This window comes from Hydra viridissima, unplaced genomic scaffold (genome assembly GCF_058129835.1).
Source record: "Hydra viridissima isolate aposymbiotic clone 2 unplaced genomic scaffold, HvirCarnegie_v1 scaffold_11, whole genome shotgun sequence".
NCBI classification, from domain to species: domain Eukaryota; kingdom Metazoa; phylum Cnidaria; class Hydrozoa; order Anthoathecata; family Hydridae; genus Hydra; species Hydra viridissima.
The window spans coordinates 4,219,155-4,245,065 of NW_028324310.1; the positions used below are offsets into that span (position 1 = coordinate 4,219,155).

The 25,911-nt window shown below is 30.1% G+C and overlaps 2 protein-coding genes across 6 annotated transcripts; one reads left to right on the forward strand and one right to left on the reverse strand.

Moving 5' to 3' along the window:
* The first annotated feature begins 797 nt into the window (after positions 1-797).
* Positions 798-8,300, forward strand: LOC145190987 (cAMP-dependent protein kinase catalytic subunit PRKX-like). The gene is made up of 8 exons (XM_090066011.1): positions 798-2,452; positions 3,783-3,954; positions 4,901-5,164; positions 5,743-5,862; positions 5,966-6,064; positions 7,290-7,347; positions 7,575-7,652; positions 7,743-8,300. Exons 1-8 carry the CDS (start codon positions 1,771-1,773, stop codon positions 7,875-7,877), a joined length of 1,608 nt encoding a protein of 535 aa, XP_089922137.1. The 5' UTR covers positions 798-1,770; the 3' UTR covers positions 7,878-8,300.
* Positions 8,126-25,348, reverse strand: LOC145190983 (intraflagellar transport protein 80 homolog). 5 transcript variants are annotated; one of them, XM_090066009.1, is made up of 26 exons: positions 25,229-25,348; positions 24,939-24,991; positions 24,573-24,630; positions 24,427-24,475; positions 24,186-24,294; positions 20,172-20,282; positions 19,771-19,839; positions 19,532-19,641; positions 19,275-19,364; positions 18,555-18,636; positions 15,545-15,600; positions 13,792-13,916; positions 13,588-13,679; positions 13,251-13,332; positions 13,079-13,153; positions 12,952-13,000; positions 12,601-12,715; positions 12,393-12,457; positions 12,168-12,300; positions 10,094-10,241; positions 9,927-10,013; positions 9,664-9,748; positions 9,329-9,418; positions 8,870-9,042; positions 8,567-8,690; positions 8,126-8,460 (listed from the first exon to the last, which is right to left on the reverse strand). In XM_090066009.1, the coding sequence occupies exons 2-26, from the start codon at positions 24,970-24,972 to the stop codon at positions 8,368-8,370; spliced, it is 2,304 nt and encodes a 767-aa protein (XP_089922135.1). In that variant the 5' UTR covers positions 24,973-24,991; positions 25,229-25,348; the 3' UTR covers positions 8,126-8,367. The 5 variants fall into 5 exon arrangements, with proteins under 5 accessions (XP_089922135.1, XP_089922131.1, XP_089922136.1 ...); XM_090066005.1 differs by having other exon boundaries at positions 24,573-24,627; positions 24,936-24,991; positions 25,229-25,318; XM_090066010.1 differs by having other exon boundaries at positions 25,086-25,254.
* Between the last annotated feature and the right edge of the window lie 563 nt (positions 25,349-25,911).

Below are 25,911 nucleotides of genomic sequence, written 5' to 3' on the forward strand. Positions count from 1 at the left end.
TCTGAATTAAGAACGAAAGACGCTATAACAAGATTCACCACGATTTTACCAACCTCTAGTCCTTTTAGACCGCCCAACTTGTTCACAAAAGCATAATTTTAAACAATATCAGCGTGAAGTTGCTACTATGATAATCTTTATCTTTCTAATGATTTTTGTCGCAATTTGTTGAAAAAAATCTAAAAAGCTACAAATGCTCCCGCGCTTTCATAAAACGTGGGAATTTATCTGCTCCATTCATAAAAGAGATGAAAGTTCAGTCAGCGCTTTTATTATAAATCAAAGGAGTTCAATATAGTGACTACCAAAGTTGATCAGAAAATTACTAAACTATTTTTTACGCTCAGGAAACGTTTGACGCATGATATTATAAAGCAAACCATGATACCATTTTATGAAATCGATCCTCTGCGTTAATGAATTTATTCAATAAACTCGATTTTCTTTTTGCCAAAACAGATTGAAAGTTTTGTCTCCTGCGAGGATATTCATAATGAAAATTCTTTAAAAAATTTTTTATTTTGCTGAATTTTTGAGGTATTATTGCGTTCCCGGGTAATCTTTTATGAGTGTTTTACATACAAATAGTCATACTAGACTTTGGCTTAATACGTGTGTAATTGATAAATAATCGCTGTCTTCAGTTGACGCTTTTGCAAATATTAAAAAATTGCAACTCGTTACATAGAACGAAGTAACAAAAAAAAATAATAATAAGTACGTATTGTTAAAGTACAATAGGTCTCTTTCAAAACAAATGTCGCGCACCATAAAGTAAAGAAAAATTAAGTTATTTTATGTCTTTTAAAAGCGGATGCGATGAAGACAGTAAATGATCGTTTTCATCAAACTCTAATGCAATCTCAAGTATTGTCAAGTTTTTCGTTGTTCTTCGTTTTTAGACACTTTCTGAATACAATGTCTAATTATGAATAACTTATCTAGAACATATAATTTACAAGTTGTATTAAGAAGGATTCGCCCTGTTATATCTCACAATTCATGAATATTTGTTGGTCAGCATCTAAACACCCAAATAAGGGAAAATAAAATGTATTTTTCTTCTCAGCATGAATTGCGTAGATTTCATTCGGTGTACCAATTAAAATTCTTTTATAAGTAAAACTTTGAAATGAATGGATCAATGATGCGGTGGAATTTTGGAATTTGCCGAGGGATAATTTTGATGAATAATTTGGTTTATTTCTTTACTTATTTAAAAGATTTTCAAAATTGGAATATTTCCAAAGTAAAACAAAAAACTTGGATTAATATTTTGTTAACCTGCTCTTTGTTAGTAAACCTGTTGTTTTTTTTACTTATCTGTTTAAATATTTAATTTAAGATTAAATTTTTTACGCTGTAAAAACTTCGTACCTCTTGCTAGATAACCTTTAAAACTTTAAAAAAAAACACGTCGTAAAATCGCAGTTTGACTTTATTCTTAGCATATGCTAGCAATTTCCATAGTTCAATCACTGCGAATAGATTTTGAATATTTGATAACTATTACTTAATTGGATAAGCTGAGCGTATTATTGAGCCCTTAAAAACTTTTTGTTTTGTTTAGGTTGATGTTATCTTTCTATTTCCCACAAAGCTTCGTATTAAGCTTTAATTAGTCAAAAATAAAGAGGCTTTAACAGACATTTAGATCGCTATATGAATTCTTTAGGATGAAGGCATGCATTTAACTGTGTTTAATAATTTTCTTGTTGTAAAGTTTGGTTTTGAATTTTGAGGTATTTTTGTTTACAAAAAGAAGCTTATATGGATGAAATATCCGCCAACGGCTATGCGAGCACTTGTCGCTCGAACCTTTTTTCAAACAACTTGATGTTAAACAGATTCAAGGTTGACGCAGATGAAATAAACGTTAGAAAAAACAACGGTGTTGAAAGTCCGCTGTTTGTATTACCCAACCAAGTTGTCAACAAAAAAATAAAAGTTTTGTCAATCAAAAACGATAATAAAAGTTTCAGCGAAGATAAAACCAGCAGTCCAAAGAATGGAGGATTTAGTGTGGAAAAGACATTATCAAAAACCTTGTTACCTTTTCCAATTACGAATTTAAAACAGAATTCTCAAAGTGGTCGTATTTCACCAGACAACGCTCCGCCAACAAAAAATATTCAAAAAAACGCTGTAGAACATTCGAATACCGATCAAAGTGCTTACAATTTAGGTGACCTAGGAAGCTTGAAACGCGCGCTTATATCCGAAAGCTCTGAATCTAAGCCCAAAAATTCAGAAAATAGTAGTGATTTGTCGATTAAATCAAACACATCAAAGAATGACGGAAGTCACACAGCGAAGAGCATTGTAACGGAAAAGGAAAATATCGACCAATCCTGCCATAAACTAAATGGCATATTGCCTGAGATCAGAGAGGAGCAAAGTAAATTGGGGAACAAGATTTGCTTGAAGGATTTACGTCTCTTCAAAACGCTAGGTAAGTGATTCGTTCAAGGTTCAAAGATATTAACCAAAATGTCATTAATTGTCCAATGTTTTCATAATCATAACTAAAATACAAGCTCTTAAAAAAGTTTTTTTTTTACAATAGGAAAATTCATCGCAATAGTATAAGCCGATACTTATGCCCGAGTATATTTGAATATAATTCATCCTTAAATTACATTCCTAAAACATACCGAAAAAGACTTCCTTACATTCTCGTGAATCATATGTTCTGTTATAAGCTTTCAACGTTGGAAAAGAAATCACTTTTAAGCGTGATTGAAAATCTTGTTTCTTGTAATGAGTAAAGTTACTATATATAAAATTTTTACGTCTTTTAGCTAACTATATAGTTAGTAACTCGAGGTTTGCATCAGTTATGTTTTATGGCCGATAAATTAAGTATTGTAGTTAATGAGTCATAAATACGCGTGAAAGATGTTTCGTTTAGTAAAACAGTTTCTTTCTTGATCCAGTAGTTTAGATTGAAAGAGGTTGTCGAATATGAATCTTTTCGAATTCAAATTCGCCACAGAAAGTTTCTGCTGATAAAAAACGAAATAATTAAACACAATTTTTTTTTTTTTACAAACGGAAAGGTTTGTGATTCTTAGGGTTATTTAAAAAAAGTGTAAGCAAAAAGTATTAGGAAGGGTACGTGGACTACGCACCTCCCTTTTAATTCACCCCTGGTGATCACTAGAATTCAATAATTACTAATGAATCAATATGAACCGCCTTTTATCTGTATGATTCGAGTGGGATTTTAGTAATGGTGTTAGCTATAGTGTTGTAAGTTTTGTGAATGCTATGCTATACAATATTCATTCTCCAATATTACAAGTTGCATGAATCAAGTTGTATTTAGTTTTTAATTTGATTGATTTAAGAGAGAAAACGATTTTTTGTCAAATAAAATTAAAACTAGTTTTTGCACAATCATATTTATTCATTTTAAAATATATAGTTCACAATATATTTTAAAATAAAACTCCAAACCGGGTGAGGGGGGGGGGGGTTGCAGGCTTATGAGATTCAAAAAGATTCTTTTTGTTTGCCGATCAAAAAAAATATTTGTCCGATAATTATCACAAACAAGAACGAAACAAATTTTTGTTTATTAAAGATTTCACTAAATAAGCGGTTTAATTAAAATTACCTTAACAATATCCGTTGATAATAATGTTGATATTAATTAACAATATTTTTAATTTTTAAAACAAACGTTAAGCTGTTTTTTTTTTTTTTTTTTTTTTTTAATCATTCCTTTCTGCTGCTTTTTTTATTGAAATGCATGCTAACCACCGACATTTCCATTACAGGAACAGGTACCTTCGGGAGAGTTCTTCTAGCTGAATCAAAAGAGTCTCCACATTCGTTGTATGCTATCAAAGTCCTCCTTATTCGTGATATCATTCGTCAAAACCAAGTTGAACATAGCAACAATGAAAGAAAAATCCTCTTGAGTATTAAGCATCCGTTTATTGTGAAGTGGTAAATTTTTATTGGGTGATTAATTTTTTCAAACAATATACTCTTAAGTCTTTTTTTCGTAAAAATATCAGGCATTCATAAAGCTAGGTCCTTTAGCTATGAAGCTGAGAAAACTTAAAAAAGTTCCGAGCAGTTTTTTTCCCCGCTATTTTAGATATCTACCAAGCTGGCCAAAGCTACCAAAGCTATTGTGAAACATTTAAACTATAAGAATATATTCAAACTGAAAGCAGTGGCTATTTAAATTTAACTTTATTTGCTTCAGACGTTCCAATAAAAATAAACTTGGGAAAAAAAAACATATTAAAAAAAACTAATATTTGGTAGATAGTTTTATTAGATAACTAGTCGGTAAGAGGGTTTTTTTTAAAATTTATGGAAATATTTTTAAGTTGTAATTTTTTAATAAATTTCTTATTTTTTTCTGAGAAAAAAAAGGGGCTTCGAATAAAATTTGGTAAAATATAATTCAGTTTATTTGTCTAGATTTTCCCGAATTTATTTAGATATTCATGCAACAAATACAATTTATTCATTTTAATGATCAAGTTTAATTAATTTGTTTTAATTACGATAATATTAGAAGGCGTTAATTCTTTCTTTGTATCTTCACTGAGATAATTTCAGAATTTACATACTTTCTGATTGAGTAATTATTTAAACTAATTTGCAATCAGCGTCTCAGATTAAGCAAAGCTTTTAAATATGATGATCTTATATTGGAACATAAAATTTTTGAGTGAGACAAAATTTTGAAGCATTTTTAAACATTTTCTTGAAAGTTAACAACAACAACAAAAAAAACCCAGAACATGGATTAAAAAACTCAGCGGCATCTAAGTCTAAAACAGAAACTTTGTCAGCATGAATGCTTATCAAAAAATTAATTAGATGCATGTGCTCTTCACTCATTTGAATAATACTGATTGTTACGTTTTTCTTTTAGCTACGATACATTTGCTGACGGAAAATGTCTTTATTTAATGATGGAGTATGTACCAGGGGGCGAGCTTTTTTCTTATTTGCAAAAGATGGAACGGTTTTCAGAAAAAGCAGCATTATTTTACATTACAGAGATTATATGTGTATTAGAATACTTGCATTTGCAAAACATCGTTTATAGGGATTTAAAACCAGAGAATCTGTTGTTAGATGCAAAGGGACATATAAAACTTACAGACTTTGGATTTGCTAAATATCTAAACGACACGTAAGCACAATTTTTACTAATCATAAAGTAAACTAGATACTGATGGCATTATGCAAGAAACGTGTTTTTACCCTTGTAAAACTTGTTTTTACCCTTGTAAAAGTCTGTACTTTCCACTGAAGTACAGACAAAGCGCTTGCAACTGAAATGTGATGCAAAAATCGCATATTAGTAGCATTGCTGCTTAACTTGAGAAAGAAAACTTTTTAACTTAAGTTTTCCGTCTCGGTTTGGAATTAAATAAAAGCTTATTTTCCATAATGCCATCGGTACATATTAATCGCATTAAATTATAACGAATTCAATTTTAGTGGCGAATTTAATTAGTAAGTTTCTTTAACAAATTTAAGGAAACAAAAGTTAAAAATAAAATTAATTAAATATAAAATTTAGCAAAAACTAAGCTTGAGTAGTTTAAGTAAAAATAAATTAGAACAAACATGTTAATCAAAAAAACATTTTAAACATTAAATTGACCGTTACATAAATATGAATATAAATATGAATATAAATGAACTTTAAATAAATGTTGGTGAACTTGACTGAATGACCTTAAATCAAAGTGTTATATTTTTCAGAACGTGGACACTTTGTGGAACTCCTGAATACTTGTCTCCTGAAGTAATCCAGGGTAAAGGCCATGATTTCGCTTGTGACTGGTGGGCACTGGGTATCCTTTGTTATGAAATGCTTGTCGGGTAATTTACTAAACTTAACATAATTTTGTTTTTTAAAAATATTAAACATCGTTTTATATCCATATTACAAAAAGTACAAAAAAGTTATTTTTAAAATATTTAGAGAAGCGCCATTCGTTGACGATCATCCGTTCGGTTTATACGAAAAGATTTTAGATTGTAACATAACATGGCCAGATGATTTGAACAACACTGTTTCAAAGTAAGTCATTGTAGATATGAATGGAAAATTACCATTTTTTACTTAAAAATTAAAAAATCTTGTACCATATTACTATTTATAATACAGTTGTTGCAGGTGGCATACTAATGGTATGCAGTAGTATAAATTGAGAACATTATCTCATATCAGTCAGTGGAAGATCACGAAATGATTAAAAAACATATGTTTACAAAAGGTTCGAAACAAGAATGCTTAGAAAATCTTTTGAAATATCATCTTTAAAACGTTTTCTAACAGTAAAAATATTTTTTCAATTAGGCTTAAGTCATCATTATTCATCCGCCCCCTCCCCCTCTAACTCTTTCAGATAGTTCATATAACTTCTGCTGAGCCGATTCACTTCATTAGAAACACAAATCTCATAGCTCAAATGCCCCCAAAATTTTCATTTTGTAACTACTGATAAACGAAAACTGAGAACCTTAAGGTACAACACTGAGACGTAGCGTTTTCAATAACAAACTCTTTTGGTGAGTTATATAAAATATTCTAATTATTTAAGTAACTATTCTTGATTTTTTGATAATTCTATTTTTGGAATTTGATTTTTTGTTTGCTAAAACGAAATCTACTTACGTTTTTGCCGACAATCAAGAATTGATTTCTGTTTTGATGGAGAAAACTTTTGGATGTTTTTCTTTTTAAGATTTCGAAACTTCAATAAAAAAAAGTAGATAACAGAAATGGAGTGACAACAGGACACCTTTTTCAAAGTTAATATTATAAATTTTTGTTTAAAATTCGCTGAATAAATCATTAAATCATTCGGCACTAAGTTTCGTTATTTTGTGCAATTACAATATCAGAATTTGTTGCTATGTAATTACAATATCATGTCTGTTGCTATGTAGTTAACTTGCTGTTTAATCATATTTATAAAAAAAATTAATAAAAAAAAATGCAACTTTCTCAGTTATAAATTTGGCTTAGGGAGGCATTTTGGGGAATTTACCATATTTATTTGTAAATATTTACTTCACGTAATCGGCAACAAATTAAAAGGAGTGAAAACTATTTTTGTGTTATAAGTTTGGTAAAATAGTTTTTTACACTTTATACAAATATACTGACTTTCTACTGATAAGTCCGATTTTCTTTAATAGTTAAGTATTAAAATCCTTTTATCTTTTCTATGACGTAAACATTTTGAATGTCAAGCTTTCAATTGTTGGAAACTTTTTATTACTTGTATTTTATTCCTTAGGGACTTTATCAGTAAGCTGGTTGTTGTCGACCGATCAATAAGACTCGGTAAAGGAAAGGTAAAATATTTTTGCATAATGTATGAAACTTCAATTACTCATTTTTTTAAGCGAACAAAAAAAAAATTAAAAATAAAAAATATATTAATATAACTAATATATCAAAATGTAACTAATCAATAAAAACACATAACCAACATTTTGAACAATAAAATGTCTTGAAAAGACATCTTATTTTTGCATACTTTTTAGAAGCAACATTTTTAACTATTACTAAAATAATTTAGAATGGTTCCGAGGCAGTGAAAGGACATTGCTGGTTTAATAAAGTCAATTGGAATCACGTGTTACACCAAAAGTATCGAGTATGTACCAATTAAAGTAGATTAAGATCAATTTTTAAACGCATTCCTCATTTTTGTTTTTAAAATATTATTTATTACTTATACTTTCAGCCTCCTTTTCAACCAGTGTTGTTACATGAGCGTGATACCAGCAACTTCGATGAATTTGACGAAGAATGGAACCTCGATAAAGTCTCAAACTCAAGCGAAAAAGAAAAAAAGCAATTTGTCGACTGGTACACATAGTACTTAATTATTATGGAAACTTCGTATCTATACAGACTTCGAATCCAGAAGTTGTTAGGTAAGCTTATGAAAGCTGACTTACTGCAAGGAACGATGAACCTTTGATTGATGACCTATCATAACTTCAAGGAAACGTGAAAAATTAAAGTGATCATTTGTGAAAGTCGGTGAAGCATGATTATCGAATTAGCTTCAAACAAAACCGCGCAAAAATTCACATCGATAGTTTAAAATGAAAACTCCGAGCATTTTAAAAATGAACAACAGTTGATAAATTAACATGAAACATTACATTTACAAAAAAAATGTACAAAAATGAAATATAAATTAGTTTGGTTGTTGCTTTGGCGTTTTTCTGTTTTTAAATTTATCGATAAATGTAAAACACTTGTGTATTTTAAAAAAAAAGTGGAGAATTTTAAACATCTTGTAAACCTTTTTTTTCAAGATTAGTTTCGGAAGAATATCGCACAAGGCTCTTTAACATATATTACTGTCCACTAAACTTTGTGCCAGGTCTTTCAGCTTCCTTTTCAATTTCCATTTCAATTTTAAGCTTTATTTTTTCCCAGTCGACTGTCACCTGAGAAAAACAAAACAAGATTTTAAAATCATCAAAGTTTTTAACTTTAATGCAAAACTATACACGGACTTTTTACATGAAAATTATAGATGAAAAAAAAATTTACCCCTTCAGCAAACTGTATAAATTTTTTGTTGGTCTCTTTTTTGTTACACCGTTGCAAATATTTTTTTCGGTACGCTAAAACCGTATCCACATGAGTCTTATACTTAACGGCTAATTCGAGAGCTCTGAAATAAAACGGAGCACTTTAAGAAAATGTAAAACAAATCAAAACAAGAATTTAACAAGACAACGAATAAAGTTTTTAGTAAAAAAAAAAAAATCTTCTTTCAATCAACAGAATGTTGCTTTTTTTGTAAATCTGCAAACAAAATAAACGCTAATCTTTTTTACTTCAAAAACTGACCTGTCCCAATTAAACTGATCAATATGCATTTGTATAGCTCGATATATAAGTCCACTTTGAAGCAAAATCGATTCAGCGTCTTTTATTTGTCCGCAGAAAAGAGCCATGGTGGCATTGCGACCTTCAGCAGATGGAATCTCTTTTATGGCTTGTATAAAGCGCACCTTTTCAATCTAAAATACAAAGTATAGTGCAACATGTTTAATGTCAAATTGGACAGAATATCGTTAGCAAATAAATTATACATTCAAGATCGATTTATGTTGCAACGTAAATATCCATAAATACTATTGACTATATTTCAACAAAAAATTTTCAAAACAAATCAGCATCAAAAAACTATTAACCATAAAAACTTGCAGTAAAATGTTAGATATGTTTTCGTATTTATAAAAATATAGCTATAAAAAGAAAAAAACCAAAAGCACAAATTTTTTTACACTGTATATGACAGTATACCTCATCAATTGCTGCATAAGCGATTTCCGCGGTGCTCAACTCTTTACAGGAGGCTGCAAATCCTGCTAAACAAGCCCATAATGCTTTATCCTGAAGAAAAAATAAAAAAAAAAAAAAAGAGCCACTGAATTTCAAGCAAAGCAATATAAAATTTCTTTTTAATGCTTAAAGATAAAAAAATAAAGATGAAAGCCAGCAAAATTAATGTAAATAACAAAAGATTATCAAAATAAAATTCAAATACTTATCAACAACATACACCAATGATACATACAAAAATAATTTTATTTAATTTCACTGAAATATAAAGACAAAACTCTTTACTAGCTACATACTTTTACAAATCTACATAATCGAACGGCTTCATTCCAACTGCTTTTATTAACAAATTTGTGCAGAAATGCAGGATATGGTGATATACTGTAAAAAAAAAACAACATATGGTTCTATTTTTAAGTTTACATAAAAGTAAAAATTAAAGAAAAAAAGTAGGGAAAAAAAAAAAATTATTGACTTAATGTCACATATTTTTAAACAATTGAGAAATATTTTTTTAAACTTAAAAAATTTTCCACAAGATACTTTCCAAAAATTGTACCTAGTGCTACACAATGCACCATCCCCCCTTCTCATTGTACAGTAGGTACCAACAAAATTTAGAAGCTGGATATCACGTCCAAACTCTCTGAAAAAAATAAGAATTATTGAAAGAGCATTTTCTTTCAAAACTTGAAAACCTTTTGAAAACATTTTATAATGACTCACCCTTGCTCATTCTCCACAGTAGTAATTTTGACAAGATCTTGGTCTACATATACAATAGCAGGATTATACCACACACATAACTTGTGATCAGAAACTGTGGCTAGAATGTTGCATGAATGATTCCAACACAAACTACTCACATTGTTAGCTAAAGTATAAACAAAAAAATTGAAAAATATTAGAGTTTTTCAGGAGTCTAAATACAACGATAGCAAAAAAAAACAAAAACAAACTGAGGTACATTTTTTGGTTCTACCAAACATAAGTCTATAAAAAAAAATTTCAGATGCCTGAATGCATAGGAAGTGCTACATGTAAACTTTAAGGACTTTACTTCTCAAGCATTTTTTATTTCTTCAATGTAAATTAACTCTCAAAAACTGAAGATATTTCTAAAATATTTTTGGTCATTCCCAATCAATTTTTAAACAATTTAATTACAGTATGTCTTGTTGTTTGGTTTTTCATTAAAATCTTTTTTTTTCTTATTGTGTTTGTTTATATTAGCAAACAATTTATATTAATTACATTTCTGCACAAAAAGTTAAAAAGGAGAGGAAAAATTTATTTATAAGAAGTTAGCTATAACACTTGTAGGTCTAAAACCTATTTAATTAATCTTTAATCTAACTATCAACCAACTAACATCAAAATATAGTATTCTTCAAAATGACCTGTCTTAAATTCAGCTAGAGATAAAAGTTTAAAGCCTATCAAATCAAACCTTTTGATGTTCTCAGGCACAAGAGAATCTTTTCAGTAAAGAAAAAAAAGAGCTTTATGATTCAAGTACAGAAAAGTGCTGTTTACTTCAACAAACTGTCAATATTTGGGAATTTTGATTTTGTGAATAGGAAAAAAAATATCTATTTCTCTGATGAGGAACCTATTGCATCTATTAAAATAAGAGCTGAATTCCAATTACGTTACATATAAAAACACTGATAAAATTATGTACACTGACAGATATCTACTGTGGAATGATTATATATCTAAAATTATGTACACTGACAGATATCTACTATGGAATGAATGAATATGACAGATATCTACTGTGGAGTGATTATCTGCATCTCCAACTAGCCCAGAGATTGAAACAAGAGATGATCTTTTTGGTGTATATATAGTTATATATATTTATTATGCATTTTCTAAGAAATTTTGAAATTGCTGAGTATATTCTAGGATTCTGTTCTAATACAACAGTAAGTAATGTTGTATTAAAACAGAATGCTCATCAGAAAGCAGATATTGAGTTAATTAAAACAGAATGCTCATCAGAAAGCAGATATTGAGTTTATTAAAACAGAATGCTCATCAGAAAGCAGATATTGAGTTTATTAAAACAGAATGCTCATCTGAAAGCAGATATTGAGTTTATAATTACTGATAATCTATAAACATTTCCAATTCCTGAGTCATCACAGATTTCTATAGTAGCTCCTCTTGATTTTATTATCTCCAGGCATTGTAGATAGAGGACTTAATCACAAAGGAAAGTTGGCTATTCTTTATAATTAACACACTGAATCTGTTCAAGAATGGTATCAGGCAAAAGAATTCTTAGTTCTAGATTCATACAAGCATTTGATTCAGCTGGTTTGCAACCTCAGCTTACTGAGGTTGCAAACCACTGATGGTGCAAAAAGAAACAGTTTAATTGAAAACTTTGTTAACACTTCAATCAAGATCAAAAATAGAACACTCTTTTGGCATTCAGGGAATAGATGATTACAAACAATAGGTCGCTATCTGAACTGGTAAACCTGAAGCCAAGGAAGATAAAATACATGTAAAGTTATGGTTTACTGAAAACTGTTACTCTATTTGTTTTTTCTTAGATAAAACAATAGTTTACTTTTAAATGTTATCAATCTATCAAAGTACCATAAAATCTAACCAAAATTAAATATTTGAAAAATTATATGCAACGCTTCCAATGGACCAAAACAGCTGAAACTTTGTATTTTGCTTAGTTAAAGGACAAGCAACTGAGGTTTTTGATTTATTAAAATTTTTGATTTTTTACCTTACATTGTATCACTCTAGTCTACACTTAAAAAAAAACACTTACCAATTTTAAAAACTTTTTCAGAGCCAAACTGTCTTACTGGCCTTAAAAAAAGGTCTCTATTTTTATCAATGAAAGCAAGTTGGCGCTCTGATGATGCAGCATCTTGATTTAAACATATCTGTAGGATTTCAACCTAATTTCAAGATATTTTCATAAATTAGAAAGAATGTTAAAACAATATTAGAAATAAATAGATCAAAGACAATGATTATAAAAAATGCATACACTGTGTCTAATGGGTTTTCCATCACCCAGCGGCTTTCCTGTCAATGCTTCAAACAAATACAATGCTACAACAAAAAAGAATTTTAATAATAACAGAATTTTAAAATTGCTTAAAATATTTAAACACACATTAAACCTGACAACTGAATTAAAGATTAGCCGAAATAAAATAACCCTTAATGATAAACAGATATACAAATAATTATACCGCACTCATCAACTCTGTCACGAACAGCTAAAGTATCATTGCTAAGTGAAACAATATTTTTATTCAAAAGATCTCCACGCAAATTGTTGTACCGTGGTGTGCTTATTAAACGACCCTAAAAAAACCATGCCTTGTAATGATAGTAACTGATAGTAAAACAAAGCTGACAGTAAAACAAGTGAACAGATAGTAAAGCAAAAGCAAATAACAAGCTTAAATGAAACTTTTGGTTAAATAAGATCCTTTGGTTAAAGGAATCCTTTTTTTAAAACATATTTACATTAAAAAAAAAGAGAGCATAAGTAAAGCAAAAACAAATTGGTTTATTTTAAAATTAGTTTTTATAAACACCTCATAAGAATAAATCTGAATTCCAGTTTCATCAGAAACCAAGAAATGTCTGAAAGAAAAATATTGCAGTAGAAAAAAAATATCGCACACTTTTTAACTCAATTAAAATAGGAGAAGGTGAACTTACTTTTCTGCTAACATTACCAGAGAAACAGAGGCTCCTTTAAAGTCAAAAATCATTGGTGTATTCCAGTTTTTTGTGCTGAACAAAATTGACAAAAATGCTGCAATCATTTTATATTAAGAAAAATTTAGAAATAGAAATAAAAAAATGTGTATGCATAACATCAATTCAAAACCTAAAGATGTAACATTGTGACGGAGTTGTTACTACCAGATGATCATAAGATAATGCCAACTTCACAACACGATCTCTGAAATCTAGCAAATAGATAAAGTTTTTAACAAGCCTAAATAGCTGATAACTAGTTTAATTGATTGGTTAGTTACAAAAATAACAGTGAGCTATAATAAAAACATATTTAATATTCAAATAGCAGTAATAATTTTAAAGTCACTATCAAGATGACTTAATGGTGAAACTGATGCTAAGTTAGATAATTACACTTGTGAAGCATGGTTTGCATGGAGTTAAGAATATTAATAAACAAAACACATTTTATTTACTTCTCTAACCTAAATTTTCTCTTGCATCAGTGAGAACATCACGAACTTTAACATGTTTTTGATCATTGACAACAACCTCTAGATTCTTCCACTCAACAGATCTGATAAGAGAAATATTTGTATGATAAAAACAGCTCTTGAAGTAGTAAGAAAAAGTAAGAAAAAACATTCTTCTTGAAGTTCACAGAAATTTTAACTCTTTTATTACTTTACCTTTCTACAACCTGAGCAATCAATAACTGACTATTTCCACAAGCTGCAGCAAGTTGAGTTCCATCACTTGACCATGCAATATTAAAAAGAGATCCACTAACTGGTTTTTCTAGAGCATGTGACCACTTAAAAAAATGTTCAGTGAAATAAAAATTTTTACCTCAACATAGCTAAAATAATTTATTATTTCAAGACTAATTCCAAACACACAAAAATTTAAAATATGTGTTACAAACAGCAGAGTAGATTCTTAAACAATGGTTGCAACCCACATGAGAGTTTGCTGAATATTTTTGAGAGGTTACTGAGTTCACAGACAAATAAAAAGTATGCCAATTATAACAATCAATAAAAAATGTATATAAAATCTTTTGATTAAACAAATAATATTAATTTCTTTTAGGTACTGTATTAAAAATTCAAAATCAAATAAACTTAAATTAATTTTGACTTTTAGCAGTTTATTGCTTAATACCCATTCTTAGCAGATTAGTGATTTTTTATTTAATGTAAAGAATATTAATTCAAGATTTTAGATTAGACTTATTTCAGTTACTAAATAAAAACTAATTTTTGAACAATTAAACTGTATAGCTCTTGGTTTAAGAAATGAAAACACAATTCGATTATATAACTAGACATTGTTATTAGCATCATGATTTTTTAAATTAATTTTGTAAACCATTTCATCAAGAACAGAGTTTTGTTCCAAATTTCAAGACATTTTAGTTACTAGTCTAATAAATATAATATAAAAATAAATAAAGATTTATGTGGTGAGAAACTAGTAAATTTAAGCATGAAGTCCTGAAATTTGAAGACATCAGATTACTAAAAACCCCAAAAAATTGATTATTTAAACTTTTTTTTTAGAAACAAAAAATAAGAGATGCTTTTTTGAGATTGAAAAAATTCTAATTAAACCCACTTGTATAAAGTTATCAGAAATAATGCAGGAACCAGGTGACTTTCAAAATTAAAATTTACTCTTATCCAATAATACAGTAAAAGACAGTATCAACAGAATGGCAGAAAATGTTGAGATGATGATGAAAATGTAAAGATTTTCAATTTTTCACCCAACTCAATTAAACACAGTATGTTAATGATGCCCAAATAAAGCAGGACATTTTGTTTCATATTTTGTCAACAACCACACAATAAAAGAATCATTTCAATGAAATTGATGCATTCAAAAAAACATTCAAGAAAGCATTCCCTATGATAATTTAGTTACATGATACATTTATGGAGCTGCTTTAATGAGACTTTAATACATTAACAAAGAATAAGCTCCTCACTGTGTTGCGCTTCACTTTACGATAGATTGTCAAGCTTTTTTTTCTATTATATTTTATTATAGGAAAAATATCATTCTGATGTGTTAACATTTTGCTGTTATTGTAAAAAGAAAAGATAACTTTTTAAATTGAATTAAAAGGAACCCTGAAGTGATTTCCTTTATATATATATATACATAAAGGAAATTTTATCTTTATGTAAATATATATATATATATATATATATATATATATATATATATATATATATATATATATATATATATATATATATATATATATATATATAAAATCTAAATACCTTTTCTAAGTGAAACTTAGTTTTCATATCTTTTCATACTTGATGTAAAGTCGTGAACTAGCTTAGTTACTTTTAGTATAAAAAATATAAGTTATGATAAATATAAATTTACGATGGCTATAAATTTTATCTATTAAAAAATTATACTTACGCCAGCTTTATCACATAATCTTAAGGTATTGTATGAACCCACAGCAAAAAAATCACCTAAATTAATATTATTTTTAAGTCATCAGAAAAAGTCAACCATTTTTAATATAATCTTTAACTTCTTTTCTTTTTTTAGAGATTTTCAGTTCAAGTTATTTTTACTTCAAACTTTTTTTAACCAGTAGGATAACACTAGATAGGAACTATTCAAAAAAAATTAAAAACTACATCTTATTTTATTTTTTTGCACTTTTTTATTTATGAATTTTAATACAAATTAAAATACCACTTTTTTTTCTTAAATTAACTTTCCCCAAAAAACAGTAGGTTGCTAGGGGGATTTTTTGAGGGGATTTTTTGTTCCTGTGATCAAATTACTGTGAATTTTTTGCAAAATATTGTCATTTTGCATCAATAAAACAAGTTAAAATTTCTCTTTTACTTGATTGATACCTAATTGAGATGCAAAAAAAAATTTGCTCTCACTGAAACACACAAAACAGACATAAATCTCAAAATAAAAATTCAATCAACAGTAACAACACAACGTGTATTTAAATATAACAATATGTCATAAGAAAAAGTATGCATTCATGCAATATAAGTATATCCTTGACAATCTCATTAAACTTTATTCAACAACCATAACTGTTAATTTCTCATTATGATGGACATTCTTTTTTAACATTCTTCTTAGAAACAGCAATCCTTTTCACTGTCTTGTTTAGATTTTTGTGTACTACTCTAGAAGGTTTGTTCCAATATAACATCTAGTGGAATCTTCTGGGTGTCGAGATGCTCTTTTAAAATGAATTGGATGGAATTTTATTATGTAAAATTTCCATCCAAGCAAATGCATTATTGACATATGATTTCAAGTGAAGTATGGACTCCATAATCCTATCTATTTTCTTGTTGTAGAAGGTATCAAATTTCATCCCAAAATCGCATTCACCAACTAAATCAAACAAAAGGTAACAAACATTAACTTGCTGAAAATAATAGATTTGCCATATTCATGTCTCTTAAAATTATTTAGCCAAGGATCAGGTAAATTTACCCTTAGCTGTACAGATTGAATCAAAAAATTCTGTTCTAAAAAGTGTTAGGAACAATAAAAAGTAAAATGAAATACCTTCTTTAAACCTCCCTAGTTTTCAATGCATTCCAGATATTCAATTCGAGAATGAAGTGTAATTTCATCCAAAGATCTTAAAACTTTGGCACAGGTATGGATTATTGAAATTTTTGTAATTTTGCATCCACATGAGGCTTGACACCAAATTTATACCTTTCAAAGTCATCAGCTAGTAATTTAAAAGTCCTTGAAGCTCCTTTCTTATCAATTGGCCAATCACAGTAGCAACATAAGTATTTTTTACTTTTTACAGGTATTGCTCAATAAATATTTATGTTGGATCTAAAGTTTTGGTATGGACATAAGGTACTTAGATATAATCCAAACATGATGCTAGTTTGAGGTCAAAAGCTAAATTAAACTTCAAGTGATTCAAGTAAAGGATTCAAACTGTGATGGTTTCCTCAATATTTTGAACTATCCTTGTATGATCACCTTGTTGTCCCCAGCATACTTCTGGCTCTTTGGTTGAAAATCTAAACTGTTAGGTCATGATGTTCTTTAAAGATCCCTGTCCTCCATCAATACCAAAGCAAAAGAAACAAAAAAACCAACTTTCTGAAAGAACACAATTCATTTATTAGTAGAAAAATTTTTATGACTATGAGTGTACATTTTTTAACACCATAAAAGCTAGCCAAGTAGTGGACCTTATCTACAATAAAGGTGGTCTGTCTGTATATTTTGACAGGAAGAGCCTTTCCTCCTGTTAAAAGTTTTATGTTCACCAACAACAGATATTTCTTTTAGCATTTGAAAAATAACTTTGTATGTAACCTTGGCATTCTTAGAATTAAGGCCTTTTGAAAGGTTGCTTTCTTATTGCAAGGGTGATGAATACCAGGACCAACTATTTGACAGCATTCTGACCAAAATAATCTCTTTTCAGTTTTATAAATGAATTTTAAAAGACTTAGATTTAGCTATTTCTAGTATCCTGCCTAGGCAAAAAATATAACAGGAACAGCTGTCATTTTCTTGGTTCATTCATCCCAACTCTATAACTTGCTGACAAACATTCAACCAGGAAGTCTCTACTGCTTTACTGAATTTCAGCTGAAGAATATTTATGTCCAAACTGAATCCAGAGTCCAAAAATTTTTCTACTAGTTGAATCAATGTTCTTCTCCAAAGAATATTGTTTGTACCCAAAAATAGACAGTTCTTCTCTAAAGATAGACATTTTTGTGTCAACCGATACAATAGAAACAGATACATCTCCTATTTTCTGAATAAAGACTTACTCTTTGCAGGTTCATTTAAAAATTTTTTTAAAAAAACAAAACAAATTTTTATATACTCTACTAATTTCAGTGTGCAAATCAATATTCAGAAAAATTGTCTTCATTTAAATTAATTATCAGGCGATTGACATAATTTATTGAAACAAATTAGTCTGAATTTGACATATTTATGTTAATCTATTGTAATAGGTACATGCTAGGTGATTTGAGACTAGAACAAAAATACCTTTAAAAAATCCCACAGTTACTTACTGTATAGGGAAATTAATTTTTGAAAAGAAAATGTGTTATTTTAATTTGGATCAAAATTCATAAGGAGATTTCAAATTTCATCAAATCTATTTTCATGCTCAAAATGTATAACCATTTAAAATTTAGAAATTCATCACTTTTATAACTTTTCACAGTTTTAGAAAAAGCGTCAATAAATAAAAAAAAGATGCAGTTTTTAATTTGCTTTCAACTGAAAGAGTGGTTTAAAAAATTTGATGCAAAAAAAACTTTAACTGAAAATCTCTAAAAAACAGTTGTGATAAGAAAAATAAAAAAATAGATCTGATTAACACTGAACATTAAAAAAATACAAAAAAAGATCTGATTAACACTGAACATTAAAAAAATATGCATACCATCAGGTGCCCAGGAAACTGATGTAATTGGATAATCATGAACAATACTAGTAAACAAATTGCGACCAAATACATCCCATACCTAACAAAATTTTATACTTTTAACCAAATGTACCAATTCAGAAAATTGTTTTGCCTGAGTTTATTGTAAGGTAAAGGTGCCTGATATGAATGCTGCATATAAAATGGACATCCCTTCAAAATAAAAAGTATCAAGTGCTTTACATATTTGTGATTATGTCATATTCTCTATGATAATTATGGTTATATCTATGGTTATATCTATGGTTATATCTATGGTTATATCTATGGTTATATCTATGGTTATATCTATGGTTATATCTATGGTTTAGTAACAATAAGTTAAGATGCCATATTTGTTTTTAAACAGAGACCTGCAGAATATATTATGGCATTTAAACTTAACATGGACATCCCCTATAAGATGTAATATCGACAGAGTTCATATTAGATTGTACACAACACTTTTTAAGTAAATAAATGCAATTGCAGCTGACTTAGTGTGGATACTAAACTTGATTGATTATCGGAAGTAAAAGAAGAAATCATTTATAGGGAAAAAAGAAACTAATATTCTAAACTAAAACAGAAATCGTACCAGTCATACTTATCTAACTGGTTATACTAATCTTACCAATTATGAACTAGCACCTCTTATAAACAATTCCAGTGTGATAGGAAATTGTATTTGAAACTTACTTTGTATTTGCAATCTTCAGCACCAGATATAATAGTATTGTTGGCAGCATTCCAATCAACCTTCAAAACAATAGCCTCATGTGCTTTCCACTTAAAAGCAAGAAAAAAAAAATTGAAAAATGCTAGTAATAACAACAACAGATTTTGATGTAACTTGTTTATAAATTTTTAATGCTACAAACAGTCTGGTAATAAAATGGTATATTTTCATTTCAGCTAATTTTTAAATTATAATGAAATTAAAAATCTAAAATTACCTGCTGAACTTTCCCAGAAGGTTGCAATGGTTTAATCATCAATTGTTTACCATTTGTACAAAGTATTGCATCAGAGTTAGGACTCCACATAATTGAGTAAACTGGCACAGCTATATAGTGAAAGACAAACAAAAATTCTTACATCATCAGCCCCAAACATTAACCAAACTATTTGCCTTAAAAATCAAAACAGCGCAACCTAACAAAGTCAAGTAAAATCTTATCAAACTATTTCCTACATAATGTTACAAGAGTTGAACGCAACATTCCACTGCTTGACCACACTTTAACCTGGCCATCTTCACCACCTTAAGATTAAAAATTTTCGTGATTCTTATACATAAATCACAATTATAATAATAACAGTAATATTACATAAATAAATGTAAAATCAATAACAATATTAACAACAATAATAGTAATTTGAATAATAATAAGAGCAATAGCAATAAGGATAGGGGGGATGTTGATGATGATGATGATGATGATGATGATGATGATGATGATGATGATGATGATGATGATGATGATGATGATGATGATGATGATGATGATGATGAAAATAAAAAGATGATGATGACAATAACAATAACAACATGAATCATTACTTTTTGGCCATTTATAATAAAAAATGCTTTACCTGTAGCTAAAGCATTTCCATCATAATTCCATCTACAAGATAAGAGAGCACCACGATGGGCATCTACAGTTTTTTCAATTCGACCACTCTTGGATATAAAGTAAACTTTTCCTGAAAAATGTGATTTGTGCATAAATATGACTTAACATTTTTTCATATTCTTCTAAAATGCTTGGTTTGCCAGCAGGAAATAGTTTAGTAACAACATTTTGTAATTTTTTGATAAATATTATTATCAACAAAATACAAACCTATAACAACTTAAATATATTTTTTGGTGCTACTGTAAATTATTAGATTTAAACATTTTTTTTTAATAATTTATCAATTAAAAACATACATAGATATAAACATATATACATGCATGCTAGGGTGGTCCTTAATTTTCAAAGTTTGATTTTTGTACAGGGCACCCTTGAATTTTGTTTATATGCATGCATAAAAAATTCACAAAAAAAATCAGCTAAATCTGAAAACATTTAGAGGTCCCTACCACATATATAATAGTTAAGTATCATGTGGGGTTCCGTGGCTGCATGTCACTAGTTGTTATGCTGGTGAACTCTTTCACTGCACACTATACCGCCTGCATAATTTATCAATATGATGTTACTTATTTATTGTTAAATTATCCAGAATTCATTTTACCAGCTGTCAGCCATTTGTAATCAGACACTGACAGACACTCAATATAACAATAATATTTGATGAATCTGAATTAGTGACTACTGACTCTCTCAGGGAAACTTCCGTAACAACTGACCTAGTGGATACTGGATCAAAAGTGAGTGTTTTCTTTGTTTATTTTTGCTTAAATATTAATTTGCCAAATTATATTGATTTAACAATGAATTATTATAAAACAGACAGAATGACCGATCCGCGGTGCTAAATCCATTTTAAATTGTTAATTAATATCAATTGCCTGAGTGCCATAGTATCGAACTTGACTTTTCATTTATGCACATAATTGTGTATTTTATTTATTGGTTTTAGACCTTGTCAGAGTTTTCATATGTCATTGTTGTTTATTTATATTGCATAACATAAATTTTGTCAGTTAGTTTTCTGAGCTCTATAAATTTTTGTTAGAAATTACATATAATTTGAATAATTAAATTGGATGGTAACAAATAAAATTTATTATTTTAAGGGAGATAGCCAATGCTTGCTGTAGGACTTCGAAACCAACTACAAGACGAGAAACTGAGTTGTGGCTGATAGGCCAAATGTCTGAAATTCTCAGCTCTACAAAGTTACCGTCAAAGAAGGAAGTCATGGCACTTCTATTACAAAGAGGCCACCAAACAGACCGTTCGTGAAGCATCACATTCAACAACTAATGATGTTCTTGAAGTGTGGGCTAAAGCCCGCATCCCGACACGGTTGAAGAAACACGTTGTTGAAAAAGTTGAATGTCTGTTCCATGAATATGACAAACTGAAGAAAAATAAGGAAAATAAAGCAAAGCGCTCTGAAAGTCTACTGAAGAAGGAAGAAGAATGGAAGGATGGCTTAGAGAGTCTTTTTGACATTGCTCATGCGGATGCCATGAAGATGATTAGCATGCAGGAGGACAGGGAGTTCCTGTTAGCTCAGCATGAGGCGGGACGACGTGGTAAGATGGGAAGTGTTGACAAAGCCATGGCCAAAAGAGAAAGAGATGTTCACAGTAGAGAAGAAAATTTCAAGAGAAGAAAAGAGAGAGAAGAACAGGACAGAGTGGCCAGAGAGGAGAAAGCTATTCTTCAGAATTCCGAAAGCGAACAGGAGTCTGGTAATGATAATGAAGCATTTGGTGAGCCATCATCAACCACAACTTCAAAGAGAACTAAACGTAAACGTGGCACACACAAAATACTGAATGACAAGTTAGCAGTATGTCTGGATATGGCAAAGGTCAGTGATAGAAATGCTGCACTAGTCCTGACTCCAGCACTGCAGCACCTCGGTCATGACCCAGCAGAGTTTAATATCAATCGATCGTCCATTCAAAGAGAAAGGATGAAATGTAGGCAGAGAATGGCAGAGAACTTGAAAGCAGAATTCAAGCCAACAGTTCCACTAACAATACACTGGGATGGGAAATTGCTGGAAGATATCAGTAGCAAAAAAATTGTGGACCGGCTCCCAATCCTCGTGTCTGGACTAGGAGTTGACCAACTTCTTTGTGTACCGAAGCTGCCATCTGGAACTGGAGAAGCTGCAGCAACAGCTGTTTATGATGTAACTGTAGTGTGGGGCATAGCTGATAAAGTCAAGTGCGTGTGCTTCGACACTACTTCCGTCAATAGTGGTCCAAGAAATGGTGCTTGCATCCTACTGGAGCAGAAGTTTGACAAAGATTTGCTCTGGTTTGCTTGCCGTCATCACATTTTAGAAATAGTCTTAGAGGCAACGGTTACTCTTTCTCTTGGCCCTTCAAAGGGTCCAGACATTATGATTTTTAAAAGGTTTCAAAGCAGTTGGGAAATCATTGACCGGTCAAACTTTCAGGCATCTAGTTCCAATGACATCGTGCACAGTGCCGTTTCCAGTGTTGCAAATGAAATTATTGCATTTGCTGAAAACCAACTGCAACAGTTTCAGCCTCGTGATGATTATTGCGAACTGCTAGAGCTGACAATAATGTTTCTGGGAGGCGTTCCATCTCAAGGATGCTCATTCAAAGCTCCGGCAGGACTGCATCGAGCCAGATGGATGGCCAAGGCTATTTATTCATTGAAAATATGGATGCTGAGAAGCCAGTTCAAGATGACAAAGAAAGAAGAGAAGGGAATAGCAGACGTGTGTCTTTTCACAGTGACTCTGTATGTCAAGGCCTGGTTTAGAGCGCCGTCAGCGCCATCTTCGCCTCGTGTTGATCTCGAGCTTATCAAGGAGATCGACAAATACTAGGCACAGAATCAAGCAGTCTCTCAGATCGCAATGAAGAAAAGTTTAGGACATTTGTGGTACTTGTCAGAAGAACTGATTGCATTGGCTTTCTTTGATGACGAAGTCTCCGTTGACACTAAATGTCTGATGGTCAGTGCCCTGCAAGCACCGGGTGCAGAATATCCTTTGAAGAGGATAACTGTTGATCCTACGCTGGTGAGCTCCAAGAACTTGGAAGACTTTGTCACCGAGAGCAGTCGTAGATTCTTCACCATCACTGGTCTACCGTCAACTTTCCTCAACAAAGATGTGAAGCTCTGGTCTGCAGATGCTGACTATCAGTTGGCGAAGAACACTGTCAGTAGTATGAGAGTTGTGAATGACATAGCAGAATGTTGAGTTGCCTTAATGGACGAATACAACAAGCTGCACACAAACGATGAGGAGCAGAAACAGTGCCTTCTCTTAATTGTAAAGAAGTACCGCCAGCGATTTCCTGATCGAGCGAAGAATACCCTGGCAATGGACTAACTAGACGGTTTTTGTCACTTTGACAGTCTCAACACAGAAGGACAATAATAATTACAATATTTAACACTGTAACAGTTGTTTAAATGTGCTTCAATAAAGCAATGTTGTGCTCTGTGATCATATTTGTCCTAATCATTCATATTGTAGAATACTGAGCATATGAGCCTTCTGTGGGCACTTTTATAGATATAAACTCTGCGGTAGAGACCCCTAAAATGTATTTTTTTCAAATAAAATTTTCAGTACAATTATTTTTTCATAAACGTCAACCATTGAAAGGGGTGCCCCGTCAGAAAACTGAAGAAAATTTTTTTTATAATAAATAAGGACCACCCTAATGCATGCATGCATACATGCATACATAAAAAATTCTAATATATGCTGAGCCAAAACCATTATAAAATTTACTAGCTCCAGTTCCAACTTCACAGAAAAACTTATTTATTTTCAACTCTAGCAACAACTCTACTGAAAATGCCAAATTCAGCTCCAGTATTTGCTTTTTGTAAAGTACTCCATGCCTTAGTGCTCTAGCTCCCCAGCTAACTCTCCTTCCTTTTATCAAAAATGGTAAAACATAAAGATACTATTTATAAAAAAACTAACCCTCGGTTGATGCAAGAACATAAATTTCTGATCCAGACTTTTTGCTATTACTGCCTTTAGGAAACCAGTGAAGATCTGTGGCATAACATTCTTGCCCTAGCTGAATAGCCTATCAAATACAAAGAGACAGAAGAATTCATATGCAAAGAATGGCTATTTGAAAAAAATCCAAGTTGTTAAGTTTAACTAGATATGAAAAAATCAAGCATTTAAAAAATTGACATTCTTTAAAACATCATACCAAATTTGACTCTCCAGTTATCTGAGATTTAACAACTTTATGATCATCACTAAAACCAAAAGAAAAATTTTTTTTAAAAATCTGGTAAAAAATACTAAACAACATGCATAGTAAAATAATATACAATCTTTAAAAAAAAAAATCACCCAGCAGAGAAGAGTTCATCTGCATTAAGCCATCCTAAACAACTCACTATTTCAGTATGTGTAAAAAAGTGAAGGAAGAAAGATTATATTTTCATACTAAGACAACATAGATTATAAAGTTATATCATGTTATAAGTATAAACATTTTTATTTTTAACAAACATATACATACATACATTACATACATACACATACATGCATACATACATACATACATACATACATACATACATACATACATACATACATACATACATACATACATACATACATACATACATACATACATACATACATACATACATACATACATACATACATACATACATACATACATCTTTGGTGCTAAAAATCAGAAAAGGATATGAATTTCTTTAAAAAGAGAAACCTTTAACCGCATATTTCATGAGGATTTAGTTCTAATACAAACAAAAAAAAAAAAAATTACGGCCATATTCTTTTTATCGATGTATTTCAATAACTAAGTCTTTGTTAACTTGTTAATAATTGTACATTTTAAATCATTAAACCTTGTTTTTATTCACGTAAAACCTACATAGCTACAATTTTATTAAAAAATTAAGTTATATGAAGATCGTAGAATTTAGAATTTTATGCAATTCATAAAAATCAGAGTGAAATTAGTATTTGTTTACAGCGGATCAGTCGGTTGTGAGTATCCGTGTAGAGATATTCACAGAGAATGTAAATGCATTGTTACTATGTTACAAAGAGCTTTTTTCGTTATCTTCGCGTAAGTTTAAAGCCTAGTTTACATTTTTTCTTTTCCGGATAACCAAGTAAACGGGTGTCGAGAAAAGAATGGCGCGTTTTTATTTTTTTTTATCAGCCTTACTTAATTTTAGTGCTACCAATCAAGTTTCTTTTGAAAAAGAAACTTCATTTTTTCTCTACAAAGGCTAAGCTTTGATTTTAAAATTATTTGTTTTGTTTGATTTTAGATAATGTAGAGCATGGAAAAATTGTAGTATTTTCTAAGTACCAATAAGGTGACACAATCGAAGATTTCCAATAATTTAAGTGGTTCAATAATTCTTCATACTGTCCAACAAAGATAAAATATAATCAAAAGGAAAAATTTTCCATCTTTTATGTCACTCACCTGGTCGATCATGCACTTCCGAAGAAGGTAATGTAAAGCAAAAACAAAAACTTTCGTAAAAAGTTATGTTGTGGTTGTTTAAAGGAATAACACCATTGGACATCTTGGAAAAATAAACAGTTAACCAAAAATTTTTGTAGAAAATGTTCTACCAGTAGCTTGAAAATATGACGACCAAGTGTTCGGTGACGTACGTTTCGGCAAGAAGGTGCAATG

Coding starts and splice junctions, on each gene's coding strand:
- LOC145190987 (XM_090066011.1), top strand. CDS start 1,771: ATGGATGAAATATCCGCCAACGGCTATGCGAGCACTTGTCGCTCGAAC. Junction 5,165..5,742: donor GCTAAATATCTAAACGACAC/GTAAGCACAATT, acceptor TATATTTTTCAG/AACGTGGACACTTTGTGGAA. Junction 5,863..5,965: donor TGTTATGAAATGCTTGTCGG/GTAATTTACTAA, acceptor TAAAATATTTAG/AGAAGCGCCATTCGTTGACG.
- LOC145190983 (XM_090066009.1), bottom strand. CDS start 24,972: ATGCGGTTAAAGGTTTCTCTTTTTAAAGAAATTC. Junction 24,295..24,426: donor TAACTGGAGAGTCAAATTTG/GTATGATGTTTT, acceptor TGTATTTGATAG/GCTATTCAGCTAGGGCAAGA. Junction 10,242..12,167: donor TGAAAAAGTTTTTAAAATTG/GTAAGTGTTTTT, acceptor TTTATACTTTAG/CTAACAATGTGAGTAGTTTG.